The following is a 21744-nucleotide window of genomic DNA, read 5'->3' on the forward strand; positions in this document are numbered from 1 at the left end:
CAAAAATAAGCTGGCAAAATACTACCCCATTAATTTCGCTTCTTGAACATGAGCGAAAATCAGAGTTCCCCATTTAAACGTGGGTTCGCCGAACAGAACACAAGGAAAGAGAAACGGATACGGTAAAGGATTAACGGTTCTTCGAAACAACACACCGCTCCGTCTCCACACATTGTGATCAGGAATACTTCGTATGTGAATGAAGGAACAAACATCCCTATACACATTATATAGACCCACATGTATACATACATGAACATCTTATAGCGTTATTGGCCTGATAGTCTTTTAAGTATTAGTAGAACAGTAAAGGTGGGGCGACTGATCCGTCATGACTATAGAAAATAGTAACGTAATGATAATAAAAGAAAAGAGTCACGCCCAGCAGTCCATGAAATGCACAGGCCACGAACAGCTAAAAGTAATGTCTTATTTACCACAATGGATCCCAGTATAGTTCACCTTCCATCACGAGGAGAGACAGTCAATGTAAGATTCGGCCTCCTGCGGGGACAAAAATATTTTCTTCGTCTTCTCATGCGTGAGGATGAGACGAGCAGGTTACAGGAGTCCGTATTTTATTCCGTAGGCTCTTAATTTCTCCCGCACACTGTCAAACTGCTTGCGTTGGGTGGCTAGTTGAAGTGTCTTCCACCGTGTTGACAGTCGGGGACGGAGCCTTTTTGACAGTCTTTTTAGATTTATTCATCATTAATATATTGACTTTACTAACTGATCAAGTTAAGTAGGAGTAACAAAGTTTTATATGATTTATTCCACCAAGTGTGACGGAGCTGGGTGAAAATGCTACTCTCTAGCGCCCGCGTAAATAGCGGTGGGCCCGGTCAATCTTTACACCACTCGGAAAACTAGATTCTCCTAGTAGCGAGGGCAGAAGTTCGGAAACAAATCGTTTGGGGTTGCCCTTCTCGATGTTCTCAGGAAGACCCGCTATCTTGATATTCTGCCTGCGAGATCTGGCTTCCCCCTTGGCTGTTCCGCATGCCAATGGTAGATCTCCAGTTGCATTTTAAAATAAATGAAAAGGAAAGGTGTATGCCTAAAGAAATAGTAGTGGATCACTATTTGAAACAAAACTATTTTAATAGTATTCAAATATATACGGATGGGTCAAAAAATCCAGATTCTGGGTATACAGCAGCAGCCATATATATTCCCTATTTTAAATATAGCACAGTTAAAAGGTTATCTAACGATGTATCTGTATTCACAACAGAAATGATGGCAATTCTAATGGCTTTGCAGTGGGTGGAAGAAATCAATCCTATAAGTGTAGTAGTTTGTTCAGATTCATATTCAGTATTAAACAGTTTAAATAGTGGGAAATCAGCATCTAGACAGGATATACTTTATGAAATTTTACAGAATTTATATAGAATAAACCAAACAGGAGTAAGAGTAGAGTTTTTATGGATACCTGCCCATGTAGGTGTAGAAGGAAATGAGGAGGTGGATAAGCTGGCCAAGTCAGCATTGAGAAAAGAAGAGATTGACATAGAAATTCCTTTAAGTAAAACAGAAGTAAAAGGTATTATTAAAACAGCAGTTGGAAGTATGTGGCAAGACGTATGGAATAAAGAGTCAAAAGGGAGACACTTATTTAGTATTCAACAGAAAGTGGGGATTGAAAGAAAGGTATATGGGCGATACGGGATGTGTTGGCGGATAGCGTCGACTGCACTACAGACAAAGAAGTTTCCAAGTTGTTAAATCGGGCATTCATAGAGGAATCCATCTTTCTAATGGCCAGAAGAATAGCCCTGGGTGAAACATCATCTTCATCCTCCAAAGGATAAGAAGCATCGGTCTCAGTGGTCTCATTACCAAAGTTAGTGTTAGTTTGACCACAAACATTAGCATCGATTAGCACCGGGCTAGTTGAAGTGTCTTCCACCGTGTTGACAGTCGGGGACGGAGCCTTTTTGACAGTCTTTTTTAGATTTATTCATCATTAATATATTGACTTTACTAACTGATCAAGTTAAGTAGGAGTAACGAAGTTATATGATTTATTCCACCTAGTGTGACGGAGCTGGGTGAAAACGCGTCTTACTCCATGTGCTACTCTCTATCGCCCCCTGTTTTGCTTTTTTGTTAAAGCAGTGTTGCTGTTGTAAAGTTATATACAGCTACAGTTGTGTTGCTGGGTTTTAAAGCAGGTTTGATTTTTTTTTCTTCCTTATCACTCTGTATTTACAGGATTTCACTGTACTGTATTCAGCAGGTGTAATGTATTGTAAGTTGCTTAAGAAGTATTGCAAATACCACGTACAACAATAAAACAGTGCATTGACATAAAAAAAGGAATTGACTTTTGGTACTTAAGTACTTTTAAAAGCAAGTACTTCTGTACTTTTACTTAAGTAAAAATCTGTCTTTACAACTTTTATTTGTAATGGAGTAATATTTGACCAGCAGTATCTGTACTTTCACTCAAGTAATGGAGTTGAGTACTTTGTCCGCCTCTGGCTGTGGTCTTATTCTCGCAAATAAAATAATGCCTATTTAATTGTATTTTTCATTTATGTTAGTCCACCAAATTTACACTAAATCCGTCTTTTACCACAGAATGTGCTTTCAGACCTCTCTGGAACCAGAGAGCTTTATTTATAGAGAATCACAGATGGGGCTGTGATTTTTTCCAAAGTGTCTTTGTCTCAGGTTTTATTTATGTAAATTTGTTTTGTTTTTTTTGTGTGTGTGCTGCTTTTTAGAGGTATAGTTTTACAACAATGACAATTCTGTCATTATTTACTCTTATGCAGCGTTGGAAAGTAACGAATTGCATTTACTCGCGTTACTGTAACTGAGTAGCTTTTTTGTGTACTTCTACTTTTTTAAGTAATTTTTAAAATCTGTAATTTTACTTTTACTTAAGTATATTTTGTTTGAAGTATTGTACTTCGCTACATTTTAAAACACATGAATTACTGAGTAAAAAAAAAAAATCGCTCCCTGGAAACTACTGCAGTAAACAATTGGCAGGAGAACAAACTGGCGATAAAATCACAAGAAAGATGGAGACGGACAAGACAGGCGTTATGGTGCAGACCCAGCTGAAAACGAAACCCTGTCGTATTCTGCTGAAGTTGAACTCGAAGGAAATGAAGTGAACCCCTGGCATATTTATGCTCTATTATGCAGTAAACTGTGTTTGCCTAGGGAGACCAAACTAGCAGCTTATAAAATCTCGACATCAACCCTTCGCAAGCATGTATAGGTAACGTAAATACTTGCATCGTTGCATTGATGGTTAAAATGAAGCTTTGACAGTTTAGCAAAAGGTTTTGCACAAATTAGCCAAAAAGACTGGTGCAGGGTGTGCGATATAAATTGTCTGCGAGAATATCGTAATTGTTGTTTTAACGATGTGCGATTTGACATTATCAGTATTTTGCCAAAAAACAAACAAAACACTCCTACAGATTGCCCTGAAGTCTCAGGGCTGTGGCCCTCCAGGAACTGAGTTTGACACCCTTGGCATATCCCATTTTTGCCTCCCTCCCACTGTTAAAGTAATTTTTACTCTGAGTAAATTTTAAACAAGCTACTTTTTACTTTTACTTGAGTATATTTTTAGACTGGTACTTTTACTTGTACTTAAGTAACATTTCATTAATGTAATGGTACTTTTACTTGAGTAGAATATTTTCGTACTCTTTCCACCTCTGCTCTTATGCTATTAGTTAAAAGCTATTATTCGCCTATAATCTTCACGTTCACTTCATGTCATTGGTTCTCAAATGTTTCTTAATCATTGTGACCTGGTCCCTATGAACTGTTGTGAAGATTTAAACATAGTCTTTAATAGAAAAACAGAATTGGACTGACACGAGGATGAGTAAATAAGATGAAAATTCTTCTTTCTGTAAACAGTTTGTCCTCTGTGGGAAAGATTTCTGGTCAAATGTTCACCAAGAGGAAGTGACAAAAATGCAGAATCTGGGTTTTAAGCCCACATTGTGAACATTTGTCATGAGTGCGGATCATAATTTCCTATACTAAGTAATTTAACAGATTGTCACACCAAAATAAAAAGATCAAGTAACGAAAGAGCGCAGTGAGGAATAATGCCCACCCTCCGGAATGTCTTTGACATCAACTTTCAGTCATTAGTTACACTGTTTACCACATCTTTTCCTTCATTTTTTACTTTTTTTTTTCTTCGGTAAATCTTACATGTTTGGGGAACTGTATCCATAAACTCTTTTACCCTCATGTTGATGTTTCTTTACTTTCATTTCCTTTACAGAAAAGCTCAATATATCCAGATGATGGGCTATTTCAAAATAACTCAAATGCATTATAAGAGATTATTATTTACTTTTACACAGTTTTTTCTCTCTTTATTATTATTATTTTCTCTCTTTCGTTTCGTATGAAATGAATGGTTGTACTGCCACCATGTGGTAGAGGTCTGCTACCCGACCCGAGCCCCACGGGTCCCGAAATACATTTGGGTTCGGGTCGGGCTCGGATTTATAGCTAAACTAAAACTTTTCATAGACGCACACACACGACAACACAGAACGGAAACTTTTATTAGTAAAATAGCTTCGACAGGCTACTGACTCGCAACGTTATATTTCTCTGCAATGAGGGGGTACAATCGCTGTTTTTGAAGGAACTAAGCCTCATTGCTTGTAGAGAGAGACATAAACATAATGTTGATTGTCATTAATTGTCAATAAATGTACGACTGCATTGAAGATGACAGCACACAAACAATAATATACTGGATACTTGTAGACACTTATGCACATTGCACAGAAATGTTCAGAAATCTTTCATCTGAGGTCTGAGTCAAGTCTGAAGTCAAGTCAGTTCAAGTCTAGTCTGAAGTAAAGTCTAGATAAAGAGTCTAATTCGAGTGGCCATCTTATTTTTAACAAACTGTTGTCAAGGTGATTTTTAGTGGATATATAAAGTCAGTCATTGCCTTATATTTGAAGCCTACTTCATTTTGTGAAGTGTTTTGATTGAAAAGTGTGCTTGTGCTGTATTTCTATAAAATACATGTCACTTGCTTTGTTATATATATATATATATATATATATACATACACATAGTTGGCTTTTACTTTCATTTGACTACATATGAGATAAATCCAGGACTGCAATTCACAGCGCAAAAGAATGAATAAGGGGGCATTTGTGCCGTTTATTATATATATATATAATTTAAAAAACACGATTTTTGCCTCTTTTTTTTTCCCGACCAGCCAAAAGCCCTTGGTGTATTGACTCGTTCGTCCAGTAGGAGGCGGTAACGGGCCGTCAGATGGTTTTGCCAACCGCTATCATTAAACAGCACGAAGAAGCGAGAGAGTGCAGCAGCGGCCGTGAACATGGCGGACAGCAGGGAGAAAGGTTTACAAGATTACAGAAAGAAATTACTGGAGCATAAAGAGATTGACGGACGCCTCAAAGAGCGTAAGTGTGATGTCTTTCTATGCACGTCAGGCTGTTATTGATCAGTTTGACATCTTCTCCGGCTGTTGTTTGCTTTATTTCGTCAGTCTGTGCTGTAAGTCGCTTTGTCATGCAGTGCTGGAATCAATTAGCGGCTAATGGTAACGGCAAAGAGTACCAGCAGATACCAATGAAATTACTGAATAAAGCTACACACAGTATACTTTTCAGTGTTCTAGCCGTAGTTAATGGCATGTACAATTAATTTCTCGCATTTATTCTCCATGAGGAAACACTCACAATGCACCTTTAGCGTCTCTGATGCATGAAGCAGATGCAACTTTAATGAGATGTTAGTACATGTAAATAAACACTGTATATCGCTTCATGATGGCCTGAAATCTCTGTTGCAGTGAGAGAACAGCTGAAGGAGCTCACTAAACAGTATGAGAAGTCTGAGAATGATCTGAAAGCTTTACAGAGTGTGGGACAGGTAAGATCTCAGCTAAATATACAGCTGTGTTTTATTATCTCCGCAATAAACGAGCCGGATATCTGCGTTTCTTATGGTCTGATCGTTTCCTTGCCTTTTTAGATTGTTGGTGAGGTGCTGAAACAACTGACAGAGGAGAAATGTAAGTCCAGATCACCTTTATTCTGGTGTAGTTTATAGTCTAGTCTGCTGCTCAGTTGCTAAATTATTTCTTCTTTTGTAGTTATTGTCAAAGCAACTAATGGCCCACGTTATGTGGTCGGATGTCGCAGACAGGTGAGCACATCGGTTGTACTTTATAATGAATATTTTTGTGTGATTAACACGTCCTGTGTCTTATCTGGCCATGTATCGTTGTTTCAGCTGGATAAAACCAAGCTTAAACCAGGCACTAGAGTTGCTCTGGACATGACGACTCTCACTATCATGAGGTGAGGAGAACTAAGAAGTTCAGTCAAGTATGTATAGCTTTGCTTGTGTTCTTAGCTGCCTGTCAAGGTATGTGTGTGTATCTGAAATGGCCTTTAATATTCAGCTGGTATGTTTTGAGAACCTCTTGTTTTTTTTCTTTTATAAAGGTATTTGCCTCGTGAAGTGGATCCTCTAGTGTACAACATGTCTCATGAAGATCCTGGCAGCGTTTCTTACTCTGAGATCGGTGGATTGTCTGAGCAGATCCGTGAGCTGAGAGAGGTCAGAAATACACTAACATAACTGTCAGCTGACAAAACACACTAGCGCTCAAACTAGGGATGCACGATATTGGATTCTTGCCGATATGCCGATATTTTTCAACTAATTTTGGCTGATACCGATATATTTCCTTTTGTTTGGAAACAACACCAAGTCTCTCCTGTGCAGAAATTATAAGCAAATTATTTTTTACTTTTGGTTAGCTTTTAAAAATAACTTATTTGTTAGAATTAAACAATAATGAAGGTTTTTTGACAGTACATTGAAGCTTTGAAAATAACTAAATAAACAATCGCTGCATTTTTTTCGCCAGAAAGATGCAATGTTAACCCTAACATTTTATTTTAAGATTTAACGTTTGTAGATGGTCTAAAGCAAAAGAGTTGTACAAATCTTTTAGAGCTTATGATTTGTTTAAAAATAAAACACATTACACATTAATGAATAAATCAGTATATATAAAACTATTTAATTTTCAAGTGTCATGTTTGTGATTTTTTTTTTCTTTCCATGTAAGCTATAGCTTCTGACCTTTAATATATATATTTAATTTGTATTTATGTGTGCTAATTCATACACGCACTTTATTTTAAATAGTCATGCATGTCTGAATGTAAACAGACAGAATATGTGTTTACAGACTGGATCTGTGCATTGCACCTTGCAGTGTAAATGCAGCTTGAGCTTTACTGAACTCATTGAACTGTCTTAATGATTATGAATGAATAATGAATGATTAATTCTCTTGTGCAGGTAATTGAGCTGCCTCTGACCAATCCTGAGCTGTTCCAGAGGGTGGGCATTATTCCTCCTAAGGGCTGCCTGCTGTACGGACCTCCAGGTCAGTCGCCCTATTATGCTTTGTTACTTCAGTTAATTACTGAGATGCATGTGGAAAGGTATGTTTTCACACAAAGTATTGCATTTTTAAAGGCACTGGAAAGACTCTTCTTGCCCGAGCTGTGGCCAGTCAGCTGGACTGCAATTTCTTAAAGGTATGTTGATTTAGATGCTATAAACAAACAGTTTGCCTCGGGTCGTACTGTTTAACGCAGATACATTTGACACAGGACAACTGTTATGCTATAAGGTCATAGTGTTGAATAAAACATGTTGTTCATCAGGTTGTGTCCAGCTCCATTGTTGACAAGTACATTGGTGAGAGTGCCCGACTCATCAGAGAGATGTTCAACTACGCCAGAGACCATCAGCCCTGCATTATCTTCATGGATGAGATCGATGCTATCGGTAATGCTCTTCTGCACACTGCAGTTCAAGCCATTCTTATAAGGCGTAATGGAAATTCAGTTCTTAAATGGATTCAACACATACTTTGTCTTTGAAGGTGGACGTCGGTTTTCTGAAGGAACCTCTGCAGATCGAGAGATCCAGAGGACACTGATGGAGGTATGGAGGGTGTTTGTAACTAACCTTGTGAATGAAGCTTGTGAAATGATAAAAAGATTTTGTTTTATTAAATTTCATTCATTATTATTTTTAAATACTTTTTAAAATTTCTGTCAACTGCAATTTTTATTTTTATTAATATATATATATATATATATATATATATATTGTTTTTTCCAAATTAATAAACTTTTTACCTGTCAATTAATGCTTAATTTATTGCTTTAATTTAAATCTTCCCATATATCAATGTACAATTATAATTTTTTTTAATTAATAAACGTTTTACTTGTCAATTAATGCTTAATTTATTGCTTTAATTTAAATCTTCCCATATATCAATGTACACATTTTTTTTTTTTTTATTAATAAGCTTTTTACTTGTCAATTAATGCTTAATTTATTGCTTTAATTCCAATCTTCCTATATATATATATATATATCAATGTACAATCCAAAAAAAAATAAAAACAGCTAATTGGATATATTTCTGTCTGTCAGCTGTTGAATCAGATGGATGGATTTGACACTCTGCATAGAGTCAAGATGATCATGGCCACCAACCGGCCGGACACTTTAGACCCTGCCCTGCTGCGTCCTGGCCGACTGGACAGAAAGATCCGTACGTTTGACTTTCACTATCCTCCAACTTCACATATTCAGTGACTGGTAAGAAATCTTGAGTTATTATTTATTGACTTATTTTTTCCAAATGTACAGACATTGAGTTGCCCAATGAACAGGCTCGACTGGACATCCTGAAGATCCACTCTGGGCCCATCACCAAGCATGGAGAGATAGGTGCGCCTTTATGACTTTCCGGTTTAGTTTTTACAGCTGTGACTTTTTTTCTTTTTGAATACTTCCTTTTCCTCTCTCATCACATTTCCTTTCGTCTCCAGATTATGAAGCCATCGTCAAGCTTTCAGACGGTTTCAATGGAGCCGATTTGAGGAATGTGTGCACTGAAGCTGGTAAGAAATGTTACATGCATTGCAATGTGCAAATCAAAGAAGCATTAAAGGAATAGTTCGCCCAAAAATGAAAATTTGCTGTTGATTTAAAAACTATAAATTGCGTGCCATGCTAATATAATTAGGGCTGCAACTTTTGATAATCGATTAATCTGTAGATTGTCTTTGATTAATCAGAAAAGGCTATTCTACATCCTGTCCAATATTGCCCTCCATACAGTGTGTAAATTGAAGGCTATGAAAATAACTATAGTTTATGTAGAATAAACTTCATGTGCCAAAAAACATTCTAAAATTTGCCCACTGTAATAAAGAACAACAGTATTTGTTGTCAGTTTTTTTTTAAATAGCTGTTAGTGGAAATGTGCTTTTGGGTTTAATAGCATGACACTGACCAGCCAAACCTTGAACCTTTGAGCCTCTAGAATTCTTATTGTTTTGAGCTCTCCTCCTTTTCATCCAACAGGTATGTTTGCCATCCGTGCAGATCATGAGTATGTGACTCAGGAGGATTTCATGAAAGCTGTGAGGAAGGTGGCAGACTCCAAGAAGCTGGAGTCCAAACTCGACTACAAGCCTGTATAAAACCAAATTTTTTGTGCAAAGTATAAATGTGAGGGGTTTTCGGTCAGTAAACAGTACTGTCCATGGACACAACACTTCTTTTTTTTGTTACTGCAATAGTTTTTTTTTTTTTTTTTATCAATATTTTAAAGCATTCTGATGATCCATTTCCATGACTACCATCAAGTGACTTCAGCTATTCAGTTAATGCATTGTTTAGCCCCAGTTTGATCGAAAATATTTACCTGTTGGCCAAGTGTAGACTTGTAAGATACGGCTCTAGAAATCGGTGTGATCCGTTATATAAACTGTGTGCCTGGCCTGCTTTTCCACATCATTAAAGTCAATGATTAAAGAAATAAGATAACCTCCCACTGTATCTCTCCAAAACTCCACAATGATTCCTTCTGAAATGTATATTTGTTAGTTAAACCAATATATTGACAAAAATAAATAAATATCCTATTCAACTTAAAATCTCTATATTAAACAAATCTTACAAGCACACTCAACTTCAAAAGCCTGAAACTGATATCATTCTAGAAGTGTCTATATGTGGGGTTAAAGGTCAGCTGCCTGCAACTCTTTATCTTGAAGATGCTACGTTTCCTTTTCGAGTTTAGCCTTTCCAGCAAAGGCTTGCTTTTAATACTGAGTTTACACAGGCTTAGTCTTCTGTTAAGTCCTCATCGCGAGCTGGTTGGTTAGCCAGAGCAAAAGATTCAAGGACAAACGCTCGGCAGATCGGACAGTGCTGGAAGTGGCACACGCAGCCGTCGCATACGCATGCATGTCTGCATGGCAACAGCACTCTGTTTATAGGTGCATTTTGACACGCCACACAGTCCCTGCCTTGGGTATCAGGCCACTCCCCTTCTGCATCAGACTCCTCCCCCTTCTCACCTGGCCTTTCGGGCTGTGGCTCCACCCCTTGCGTGCTAGTTGAAGGCTCTGTGGTTCCAGACAAGTTGCTGTTGTCTGCTGACATGAAGAGAGGCTGTGGAAAAAGAATAGTTTTAAGCCCACAATCCCGCTCTAGACAAGGCTCTTAATTAATGGTGTAGAATTAAACACTGTCCCATTTCGCTTCAGGGACACTAGGTGTTGAAGGTTAAGTGTGATCAAAATGAGCATACAAAAACTGATCCCAGAACAGTAGAAAATGACAATGTTGTGAAGACGTTTTCATACCTTCAGATCGTACAAATTCCCATGTGCCGTGAGAAGATACTGAAACAAGATTCTCACAGAGAGTCTGTATTTGACATCAGGAACGTGGAGCACTGTCACACTGGCCACCTAGAAAGACAACAGAATAACAGACTTTATCTGTTTCCATCAAGCAAATCCGATAAAGAAAAAAAAAAGTGCTGCTTACAATATTGTAGTTGTCCCTGGTTTCTGGATTGGCAAGTGTCAGCACAGCCACCAAGGGGTATCGATCCCGGGGGAGCAACCCAAAATCGGTTACTCCGAGATCTGGAGGCATCTGGGTGAAGTATTCTTTTTCTTCTTCATGTATACTAACGCTATGTTAAGGACAAAGCATAAAATTGTGTTCCATCGTATTAATTTAAAATTTATTTATTTATTATTTTTTTTTGGGTGACATTAAGGAGAGTGCAAGAGATGATGTGTTTTGTCACGTGACCATATATTTAGAAAATCATATACAGATATGCAATATAAATTCCACTACAAAATTTGAGAACTGTTTCACTACATTCACAATTTGCGTGCATTTTCTAGCTAGTTTACAAAAATGTAGTATATATATATATATATATATATATATATATATATACACGCACTCCAGTTAAAAAGTCTTTTAAAGAAATAGCTTTATTCAGAAAGGATGTATTAAACTGATCAAATGTAACAGTGAATGCATTTATAATGTTAGAAAATATTTATATTTCTAAAAAATACTGATCTTTCTCTTCATTCAATCTTTGCCATCACAAGTATAAATTATGTTTTAAAATATATTAAAATAGAAAACTGTATTTTTTGTTTTTACTGTATTTTTAATCAAATAAATGCAGCCTTGGTGAGACATTAAAAAATCTGACCCTAGATTTAAGTGTACATTTTTATTTAAAAGATAAATCATCATAATGACATGATAAATTAGCTTTTTTTACCCAATTATGTATACAGCATACTGTATACATTTATGTACAAACAATTTAAAATGCAATCATCATGATGACATGATAAATACAGATTTATATGTATTATATACATTTATGTACATTTATCATGATGACACACTATAGTTTACTTCTAATATAAAGCAAGCTGTATCACTGAACCACTATATTAAAGGGGTCATATGATGCTATTTTAAAGATCATTATTTTGTGTATTTGGTGTAACAGAATGTGTTGACGCTTTGATGTTCAAAAAACACATTATTTTTCAAATACTGTACATTATTGTAGGTCCTCTATGCCCTGCCTCTCTCAAGCACGGCGTTTTCAACAAAACCCCCTCCTTTGACAAGCGCAGTCTGCTCTGATTGGCCAGCTGACCCAGTGCATTGTGATTGGCCGAACACCACAAGCACGCGTCAGAAATGTAACGCCCCTTACCATAATCACGAGCTTCAAGCTTTCAAAGTAAATATCAAGACAGTTAATAATGTCGTTAGTTTTACCATCAGTTCAAGCCCGAAAGGGCAACAGAGTCGCGTGACAGACACAGTGATGATGCAGTACACAAGCCGCGGTTAAGACAGCTGACGTGCTATGATTTCTGACAGGCAGTTCACTCTCCTGTGATGTGACCCCGTTCCCCTCACACACACGCACACACGACGCGGTACTCGGCGCTGCGCAAAACTCCGCATTTGAACAGTCAATAGCAAATACTTAAACTAATAACAAAACATACTTACAGTCATTGATTCAGAAGCGCCAGATTGTCATAGCAAAGTCAGAATTACCTCCTCTCCTAGGTTCACGAAACGGTCGTCCATAAAATGCATTGCTGTTCTGTTGTAATGTGCAGTCTAGCATTGGGCTGTCACCCTTCAAGACTCACTAACGTAAACTTCCGGTTGTGGCAGCCGCTACGGTGGCCCAGAGGACCAAATCCGCACATGACTCCTATACAGTCACGCATAGGGAGGAGCGTTACAGCAAGATAGTGAAGAGAAGTCCGATTCATTCCGAGAATCGACTCCTTCAAACAAATCACTTCAATGAACCGATTAAAAATGATTCTGTTTTGTTTACGTCAGCACGTAATTGCAGCGTCACTTTTTACATTTAAAAATGCACCTTCGTTCAAACGAAGATACTGAATATTATACTAAAGCAGAGCAAAATTGTATTATATTATTGTATATAATTGTATAAAAAATAGAATAACTGTACAATCATTCACTATAGCGTTCAGAGTCTCTGTCTATGCACAGCCGTACTTAAGTCAACAACACCATAAAGATGTTTTATTAGTTTTTAATTAGCAAACTTGCATTTATGAATGTGAAATTTGGTCACGAATATAAGTAAATCAATTAAATAAACGCTTTCATCCTCTTACTCATATTAATAAAAATAAAATTATGTCAGCCATATAAAGATATAGTCAGCTATATGGCAGAAATAATACGTGATATTTCGAAAACAGCATATTTCTCAGATATTTCTCGCCCTGTTAAACGAGTTGGATTCGAGAACAGATTCAGTCGTGGACGACTCGGTCGGACTGTTTTCTTGTGAACCGGTTGAACTAATCCCTTAAAAAGATCCGACTCAACAGAAAGATTCGTTCACGAGTCGGACGGCGCTACACTGCAAGAGAGGGGCTTCACAGGGAGAAATACAGTCGGCATATAATGGAAAGTGAACAGGTTGGCGTGTTCGCCCTATAAGTTGAGGACCGTCCGAGTGAATTCGACTATTTAATGGAGTTTCAAGTCCAGCGTGTGTGATTGACGCGTCCGTACAGATGCTGGCCGCTCCGGTCGCGCCGGGGGAAGGAGAGGTTTTGACACCGTTAGATTTGTTGTTATTATAATCAGCTGACCGGTGCTGAAATCGCTCCGTTTACGGTTTTCTAAAAAGCGGCGATGAGCGCTTGTCAGGACAAAACGTCGTTGAGTTGTTCGCGAAGCAGGGAAAATGTCAGCGGCGGTGAATGGGGAAGGATGGAGGATGCGTGCGCGTCCTGCTTTGACGAAGCCACGGGCGACGCGATACGCGCCGGGATGGATGCGGTGCAGCCGGGCATAGACGGACATCTGCCGCTGCCCCGAGGCCAACGAGGACTGATGCTAGGCCTGGTGGAAGAGGGTTTCGCCGCCTATCATGGCCGTCTCGGTTCTGATCCGGACTCAGATTATCTCGACATCCCCAGCGTCCCGAACTACAGCGAAAGTAACGGGAACGTCGCCACGAAAAAGCGCAGCAGCTCCAACAGCTCGCGGCACCGCGGGGAAGTTGTCACGGAACTCGGACCCGAAGAGGTGCGCTGGTTCTACAAAGAGGACAAGAGGACCTGGAAGCCGTTTGTTGGACACGATTCTTTGAAAATCGAGTTGGCGTATCGCAAATTCTGTGAACTTAACCCGAACGAGGTCAGACGGAGGGATGTGGGTGAAGAAGCAGAGAATTTATTCGAGTCATCGTCAGGATGCGAAGCACCGGCGGTCCGAAGACAGTCGGCGGCGGCGGTGGCAGCGCAACCGGTGCCCGAGAGCGCGGATGCTGGATGCTCAACAGACGAGACGGAGCTGGATTCAGAAAGCATCAACGTGGACGCAGTGTGCGTCCGTGGAGGACTCTACGAGGTGGACATCAAAAAGAAAGACTGTTATCCTGTATACTGGAACCGTGAGTCCAACAACAACAAAATTGTATCTGGAAAACAAAAATAGATGTTTTGCAGAATGCTCATACTGCTCTTATACGTACAACGAAATTAAATGGTTACTTGAGACTGTCAAGCTCCAAAAGCACCATGAAAGTATCCTAAAAGTAGTCTACATAATTCAAGTGTATTTCAAATCATCTTGTGTGTGGAAAAAAATGAAATTTAAGTCATTATTTGCCAAAACATCACTGCCATAACTCTTAAATCTCAATGAGCTCATTATTCAAATTTGACCCTGAAAGTCCTGAAAATCATTGCATCTGATTTGATGCCAATTTGAATGTGGCTTTGAGCGAATAACAACATTATGGTCTGTTCCTCAAATGGATTGTCCATTATAGTGTAACTTCTCCTTTGGTGTTTGTATGACGTGTAATTATGGCAGATTTCTTTTTTTTTTGTTTTTTAGATTTATAAAACGTAGGGCGTTTAAGTTGGTCACACTAACTCACACTGTGGACCCACAGAAAGCTGTCAGATTTTAATTGACTTCTGAGTTGTGAAATCGTTATTGACAACAGACAATGGGCCTTTTTTTTTTGGCCCGCAATATTTCGCTAATGTGGCCACACCTTAAAGGGAGAGTTCACCCAAAAATGAAAATTTTGTCATCATTTACTCACCCTCAAGCTGTTCCAAACCTGTATGAGTTTCTTTCTTCTGTTGAACACAAAATATTTAGAAAACCACTGGTAACCAAACAGTTGCTGGTGGCCATTTTTTCTCTCCATATGATGGAAGTCAATGACTACCAGCAACTGTCTGGTTACCAAAGAATGTTGGTAACCAGACAGTTGCTGGTAGTCATTGACTTCCATCATATGGAGAGAAAAAATGGCCACCAGCAACTGTTTGGTTACCAGTGGTTTTCTAAATATTTTGTGTTCAACAGAAGAAAGAAACTCATACAGGAACAACATGAGGGTGAGTAGATGATGACAACATTTTCATTTCTGGGTGAACTATCCTTTTAAAGCCTGCTATACACTACTACATTTTTTAAAAATCCTTTAAGATGATACCTTTACAGATTGTACTATCTGACCTTAAGAAGATAGACCATGTGTGACATTTACCATCTTTCACGCCAGACTGTATGATAAATTGTAGCCAAGTCATCTAGACTTGATTAAGCATTGAAATCGGTTGCATGCCGGTCGCATCATTCTATATTCGCAACCTCAAGTTTAAACTTTGCATTCACAGTCCGAAACAGTGAATCATTTCAAGAATGAACAAAGTGGCACTGATGAATTTGAATGCAGGTGTTTCAAAAAACAGAAAATGGCATCTTTATATAGTTTTACTCTATATGAAGCATAGACTTAATTCATGCCACAAAAAACGTGAAGTCATTATGTACATTACTAACAAATATAGGCCTAATGTAATTTAATTAATTGTAAAGACCATTAATTCATTGAACCATGCAATCAAAAACTTGAGATTTTTCCCCACGGTAACAGGAAATTCTTTGGGATCTTTGGGCTTAAGTCAGATGAAATGTTTCTTCAGAAATGGATACAAATTCATACTGCTTGCATTTACAGAACAGGACCACATTCCGGTCATGAGAGGCCAGTGGTTCACGGATGGGACCTGGTTGCCGCTGGAGGAAGAGGACAGTGACCTCATTGAACTGGAGCATCTGGCCCGTTTCCGAGGCCAGCAGATGAAAGACACCTTTGACACGGAAGCGGTGGCCACCACGGTGGACAGCAAAGATGGTAACAAACCATGCTACAAATAGGACTCAGGGTTAGGAAGCTTTGTTATGGGGCTCAAGCACACAAAAAAAAGGCCGACTTAACATTGACACTTTTAGTTCAGCCGATCCAGAGGCACGATCATGAATGAACCACAACCCAACCCAGACATCCTGTTTGTCTCATATGACACACATTTGAACTAAGACAAGCACTGGTGACATGTATACAGCAGAAGGGCTATTGACTGTCACTTGTGTTTGCAAATAGTCAAAAAGACCCTTAATTGAAATGATCTGATCTGGTTAGACATTACTTAACAGTCGGGTAATTTGACACAGACCTGTTTGACTTCTGCCCTTAATTCACTCAGCCATTCACAGTCTGAAACTGAGCCGGAGCCACGTGGACTGGCACAGCGTGGATGAAGTGTACCTTTACAGCGATGCTACCACTTCTAAGATCGCACGGACTGTTACTCAGAAACTGGGATTCTCTAAAGGTTTGTAACACCCTTGATTAGTAAGTACATTCTCAATAGTGTTGCTCATTTAATTAAAGACCACATAAAATGGCTTGATGAGTGCAGTGCTCTATTCTAAGTTTTGTATTTTCTGTTGAAACTGGACGTTTGGGCAGGACATATTCACCCTTTTTTTTTTTAATAGCCAATCCATGGCTGAACTCGGAATAATACTACTCGTACTATTTCTGCAATACAGAAGTGTAGTATGCTAGTATGTTATTTAGAATTCAGTGCAGGATTTGCTACTTGGGACAAAAACATTGTGAGTCATCAGTATTTTTGGTTTAGTTTCCCAGAAGAGAAAGAGAAGTAACTTTTCAATTCATGTATCTGCTTAAAGTACATTATTGGAGTACACTAGCCTACAGATGATTTCAAAGCGAACAGACATGGAATAAAAGAAAAAAAGAAAAATATATATTTTTTAAATTACACTGGGTCACTTTACTGCTTTTGCACCATTGAGAGTATATTATTTATTGACTTGACGTGGAACAGCTGAAATTTAGAGGACTTTTTTTGACCTGGGAACTAAGTATATCTATATGTAAATTCATAATTACTAATTACTATTGTCTTTGAAATATGGTTTAAGTGTACTGCTGAATACACTGACAAGCACTGATTTTAAACTAAATTATATATAAATATATGTAAATATAGATTTAAAGTACACTACATGACACAGTGCCTTCAAGCTTTTTCACTAGCAGAGTCACTGTTAAACCTAAAGATAAAATAAAGTGATTATCAATTTAGCAAAAGCTGCAAAGTTTCTTCCTTCATGTCTGGTTAGCGTCCAGCAGCGGGACCCGTCTCCATCAAGGTTACGTGGAGGAGGCGGCTCCAGAGGACACGCCTCCTGAAACAACGCACATAGTCTTTGTGGTACATGGGATTGGCCAGAAGATGGATCAGGGGCGTATCATTAGAAATACAAGCATGTGAGTCCATCAATCACACAGTTGAATCTGCACAAAACCAGTCATCTAGACCTGAAGCTAACTAATGCATTTCACTGATGGTTAGGATGCGTGATGCTGCCCGCAAGATGGAGGAGAAGCACTTTTCTGAGCGAACAAATGAACACGTTGAGTTCCTTCCTGTGGAATGGCGATCTAAACTCGCCCTTGATGGAGGTATTGCCTATGGAAAATAATTAAAAACAAAGTACATTATGGTTGAAAACTATTATTATTGATAGATAGATTATTTATGACGAAATTGACCTTTTCAGACACCGTGGACTCCATTACTCCAGACAAAGTGCGAGGTCTGAGAGACATGCTGAACAGCAGTGCAATGGACATTATGTACTACACGAGCCCTTTGTACAGGGATGAGGTGACATATAGCCACAATCCTCCATTCTTTTCATTCATTTTCTCAGTATTTTTTATTTTTAAACTCTCTAACCCATTATAAACTAGACATGTTTCAAAATCTAATACATAAACAACAATTTATATAGTTTAGTATAGTTTAAATTTATATTAAATACAATTAGATGAACCATAGAGTTCTTTTTTGACCCTCTTTATATGTAATATAATAATTCTAATGTCTTTCAAATATGGTTAACGTGTATGTATGGTTATTTCAATGTCATTTCTATTGAAACTTGTATGTCATGTATTTAAATATACTTGTAATATCACATTTTGATGATGAAGTTGCAATTTACTACATGCTAAATATATTAGTTTTCAGTGTAATACTGAATAACATAGTAAAATGATATTCCAGTACTTTATGTTAGTCAACATATCAAAAATAATTTGACTTATTTAAAGCAAAACAAAAGATTAAAACAATGATTTACAATGCACTTTAAAGTGAAAGTTTTAATTTGACATTATTACAAAATGCACTTTTTACGTGTGTTAAGAAATATAATCTTGAAAGTGTTCTCTGTTTGAGTACACTTAATTGGCCTTTTATTTCATTAATATTATATTATCTCAAGTACATGTATCTCTAAGTGCAGTCTTTTGTAATTTGTGGACAAGAAATGTTGGGTATAAAGTTCAGAAAGTATAAATATTAATATTATTTAAAATAAATTATTTTAACCAATACTTGTTTGTGCTATGTATTTGAGCTTATTAGAGTATTTTTAGCTTAGCAGCATTCAGTTGATTATTCACTACATCACTACCTGTGGTCAGTGTTACAAAACTGTCACTTATTAGGTTCCATTCAGAATGCACGCTGCTAAGTTAGAAGGCAGCTGTCTATGTAGGCAGTAGACAGCATAGCAGCTGACTAGGTTTTGGAGCAGAGCTATTCTCAGTCTCTCTTTTGTAAAGTTTGACTAAATGTCCCACTCGTACACTGAAGCACACTCTGTCCTACTCTTTCGTAGTACACAAATAAAGTGTCACACTTGTTCATTTCTTGCTCACTGCACTTGCATCCTCAGATCACCCGAGGTCTGACCAAAGAGTTGAACCGACTCTACACGCTCTTTTGTGAGCGCAACCCAGAATTTGCAGAGAAAGGAAAGGTGTCCATCGTCTCCCACTCGCTCGGCTGTGTCATCACCTTTGACATTATGACAGGGTGGGACCCTGTGCGCTTTGTTCATGAAGAGGTGCCAGATGCCATGGAGGCTGATGTTAGCAGACAAGAGCGCCAGCTACTGGAGGACCTTCGTAACACATGCTTAAGGTTTACAACTAATTATAGTTACACTCTACACTGCCATTATATTGAGTAAATGTGATAATAATGAGCAGCTACACTGAACATTCTTGAACTTTTTTTTTTTTAAGAACAAGAGAGTTTTGGGGAGGACACTTTGCGGGATTTCAGGATAAAAACTGAAAAATATTCCTAAACCAGTGACAAAAAATAAAAAAATGTATTAAACTGATTTAATTGATTTGATTTGATTTATTATTTTTAATTAAATTGATTTCCAGGGACATTTCTTTACCCTTTATAAGGGCAAATTCTTAACCTTATTGAATGTATGCATCATCTTTCATGTAAATCTGTATATTTATTCAATAAATGCAATTACCAATCAAATGAAATCATTATCAGACAAAATGCACTGCAGAAGTGGCACAGAAGCTGCATTTACACTGCAGTTACAGTTGCATAAATAATGTGTTAAATATAAAATATACTGAAAATAGTGCTATAAAATGATATTTTAAATATGAAACTGAAACTGACTCTTTTAATCAGTGAATTATTGATTCACTTATTCAACCGATTCTTTCAAAACAGCTGATTCATTCAGGAATTTCAGAACCACATACTAGTATACTACTCTTGCACTTTGTACAATAGAAAGATATGCTAAAATAGTAAAAGTAGTATACTAGTATGCAGTTTCGAATTTAATGAATGTCTTATTGAATCACTCGCCCGATTCGTTCAGAAATGCTGAATCATTCAGGAATGAAACACCACCATGTTGATCGGAGATGCAATGATTGGCAAAAAAAAAAAAAAGCAGAACAGTCCATACTGACAATATTGTGTCTAAAATGTACGTCACTTAAAGGGATAGTTCATTCAAAAATTTAAATTCTGTCATTTATTACTCACCCTAATGTCGTTCCAAACCCGTAAGACCTTCGTTCATCTTCGGAACACAAATTAATATATTATAACAACATTATTCAACAATTTCTTCTCTTCCGTGTCAGTCTTCGATGCGCATTCATGAGAGTACCATGACGCATGCATGTGGTGCTGTTGACGCAGGAGCCGGCGTTCTTATGTAGAACCTGCATGCGCTGCGCCTTGTTTATGAGCAGAGGAATGCACATGCATGCGTCGTGGTACCCTCGTAAATAGCGGCAGAGGCTGACGCGGAAGAGAAGATGTATATAAAAAAAAAGTATAAAAAAGCGATCTTAAAAGGAAAACAAATGAGCATCTGGCTCAAGCCGGCATCAGTAAACAGACATTGTATTTCAAAAACAGACTGTCCAACCTAAAACCGGACAGATGGCCACCTTAACTGTAGCAACTGCATAGCAACATGCTAACAACCACTCAGATTCATCTAGTAATCACATAGCAATACGCTAACGTCCATAATACACAACCTCTCAGAACAGTCAGCAATCGCAGAGCAACACGGTAACAATAACCACTCAGAACACTCTAGCAACATGCTAACAACCACTCAAAACACACTAGCAACATGTTAACAACCACCTAGAACACACTAGCAAGAAACTAACAACCACTCAGAACACTGTAGCAACATGCTACCAACCACTCAAAACACACTAGCAACATGTTAACAACCACCTAGAACACACTAGCAAGAAACTAACAACCACTCAGAACACTGTAGCAACATGCTACCAACCACTCAAAACACACTAGCAACATGTTAACAACCACCTAGAACACACTAGCAAGACACTAACAACCACTCAGAACAGTCTAGCAACATGCTAACATCCACACACTAGCAAGACACTACCTCACACAACACCTAGAACACACTAGCAAGAAACTAACAACCACTCAGAACAGTCTAGCAACATGCTAACATCCACACACTAGCAAGACACTACCTCACACAACAGTCCAGCAATCGCAGAACAACACGCTAACAATAACCACTCAGAACACTCTAGTAACACATTAACATTCAGAACACTAGAAACTGCATAGCAACATGCTAACAACCAGAACACTCATGCAACACACTAACAACCACCAGCAACATGTTAACATCCACTCGGAGCACAGTAGAAACCAAACAGAAACTTGCTAACAACCATTCAGAACATCTTAGCAGCTGAATAACAACGCCCTGGCAAGCATTCAACAACCTAGCATTGTGGCCATCAGTTTTACATGGCTTGCACCACTCTTGTTTTCATAAGAAAATGTAAAAAACTAGTTTTTTTTTTTTTTTTAACTGTGATTTCTTGAAAAAATACTATAGTAATTTATAGTAAATACTGTACTGTTTTTGAACCATAGTAAAGTGTATTATACTCTATATATTATAGTATTTACAACACTTTTTAATGAATGCTACAGCATACTGTAGTATTAACTATAGTGAACTGATAAACTGTAATAAATA

General features: G+C 37.9%; 3 protein-coding genes across 3 annotated transcripts in view; 2 read left to right on the forward strand and 1 right to left on the reverse strand.

The window, feature by feature from the left end:
* The first annotated feature begins 5282 nt into the window (after window positions 1–5282).
* LOC107668141 (26S protease regulatory subunit 10B) lies at window positions 5283–9930 on the forward strand. The gene is made up of 14 exons (XM_016459931.1): window positions 5283–5453; window positions 5846–5925; window positions 6028–6067; window positions 6149–6201; window positions 6289–6356; window positions 6504–6618; window positions 7372–7459; window positions 7552–7613; window positions 7743–7866; window positions 7964–8025; window positions 8527–8647; window positions 8746–8826; window positions 8928–8999; window positions 9466–9930. Exons 1-14 carry the CDS (start codon window positions 5369–5371, stop codon window positions 9582–9584), a joined length of 1170 nt encoding a protein of 389 aa, XP_016315417.1. The 5' UTR covers window positions 5283–5368; the 3' UTR covers window positions 9585–9930.
* LOC107668142 (cell growth regulator with RING finger domain protein 1-like) lies at window positions 9667–11357 on the reverse strand. The gene is made up of 3 exons (XM_016459932.1): window positions 10942–11357; window positions 10755–10862; window positions 9667–10560 (listed from the first exon to the last, which is right to left on the reverse strand). Exons 1-3 carry the CDS (start codon window positions 11050–11052, stop codon window positions 10231–10233), a joined length of 549 nt encoding a protein of 182 aa, XP_016315418.1. The 5' UTR covers window positions 11053–11357; the 3' UTR covers window positions 9667–10230.
* Window positions 11358–13342: 1985 nt separating this feature from the next.
* The window catches only part of LOC107668131 (phospholipase DDHD1-like), a 19814-nt gene continuing 11412 nt past the window's right edge, over window positions 13343–21744 (forward strand). The window contains exons 1-7 of the mRNA XM_016459924.1: window positions 13343–14404; window positions 15995–16171; window positions 16524–16652; window positions 17473–17620; window positions 17706–17815; window positions 17914–18020; window positions 19099–19346. Coding sequence (XP_016315410.1) covers window positions 13642–14404; window positions 15995–16171; window positions 16524–16652; window positions 17473–17620; window positions 17706–17815; window positions 17914–18020; window positions 19099–19346 — 1682 coding nt within the window. The 5' untranslated portion in view covers window positions 13343–13641. The remainder of the gene's footprint in view (window positions 14405–15994; window positions 16172–16523; window positions 16653–17472; window positions 17621–17705; window positions 17816–17913; window positions 18021–19098; window positions 19347–21744) is intronic.

This window comes from Sinocyclocheilus anshuiensis, unplaced genomic scaffold, assembly GCF_001515605.1.
Source record: "Sinocyclocheilus anshuiensis isolate Anshui unplaced genomic scaffold, SAMN03320099.WGS_v1.1 scaffold2461, whole genome shotgun sequence".
Classification (NCBI taxonomy): Eukaryota; Metazoa; Chordata; class Actinopteri; order Cypriniformes; family Cyprinidae; genus Sinocyclocheilus; species Sinocyclocheilus anshuiensis.

Bases quoted from the DNA above. Each gene is read 5' to 3' on its own strand.
- LOC107668142 (XM_016459932.1), bottom strand. From the start codon at position 11,052: ATGCCTCCAGATCTCGGAGTAACCGATTTTGGGTTGCTCCCCCGGGAT. The intron at 10,863-10,941 runs GTAAGCAGCACT...TTGTCTTTCTAG, and splicing joins CCAGGGACAACTACAATATT to GTGGCCAGTGTGACAGTGCT. The intron at 10,561-10,754 runs GTATGAAAACGT...CTTTTTCCACAG, and splicing joins GGAATTTGTACGATCTGAAG to CCTCTCTTCATGTCAGCAGA.
- LOC107668141 (XM_016459931.1), top strand. From the start codon at position 5,369: ATGGCGGACAGCAGGGAGAAAGGTTTACAAGATTACAGAAAGAAATTA. The intron at 5,454-5,845 runs GTAAGTGTGATG...TCTCTGTTGCAG, and splicing joins TGACGGACGCCTCAAAGAGC to TGAGAGAACAGCTGAAGGAG. The intron at 9,000-9,465 runs GTAAGAAATGTT...TTCATCCAACAG, and splicing joins GAATGTGTGCACTGAAGCTG to GTATGTTTGCCATCCGTGCA.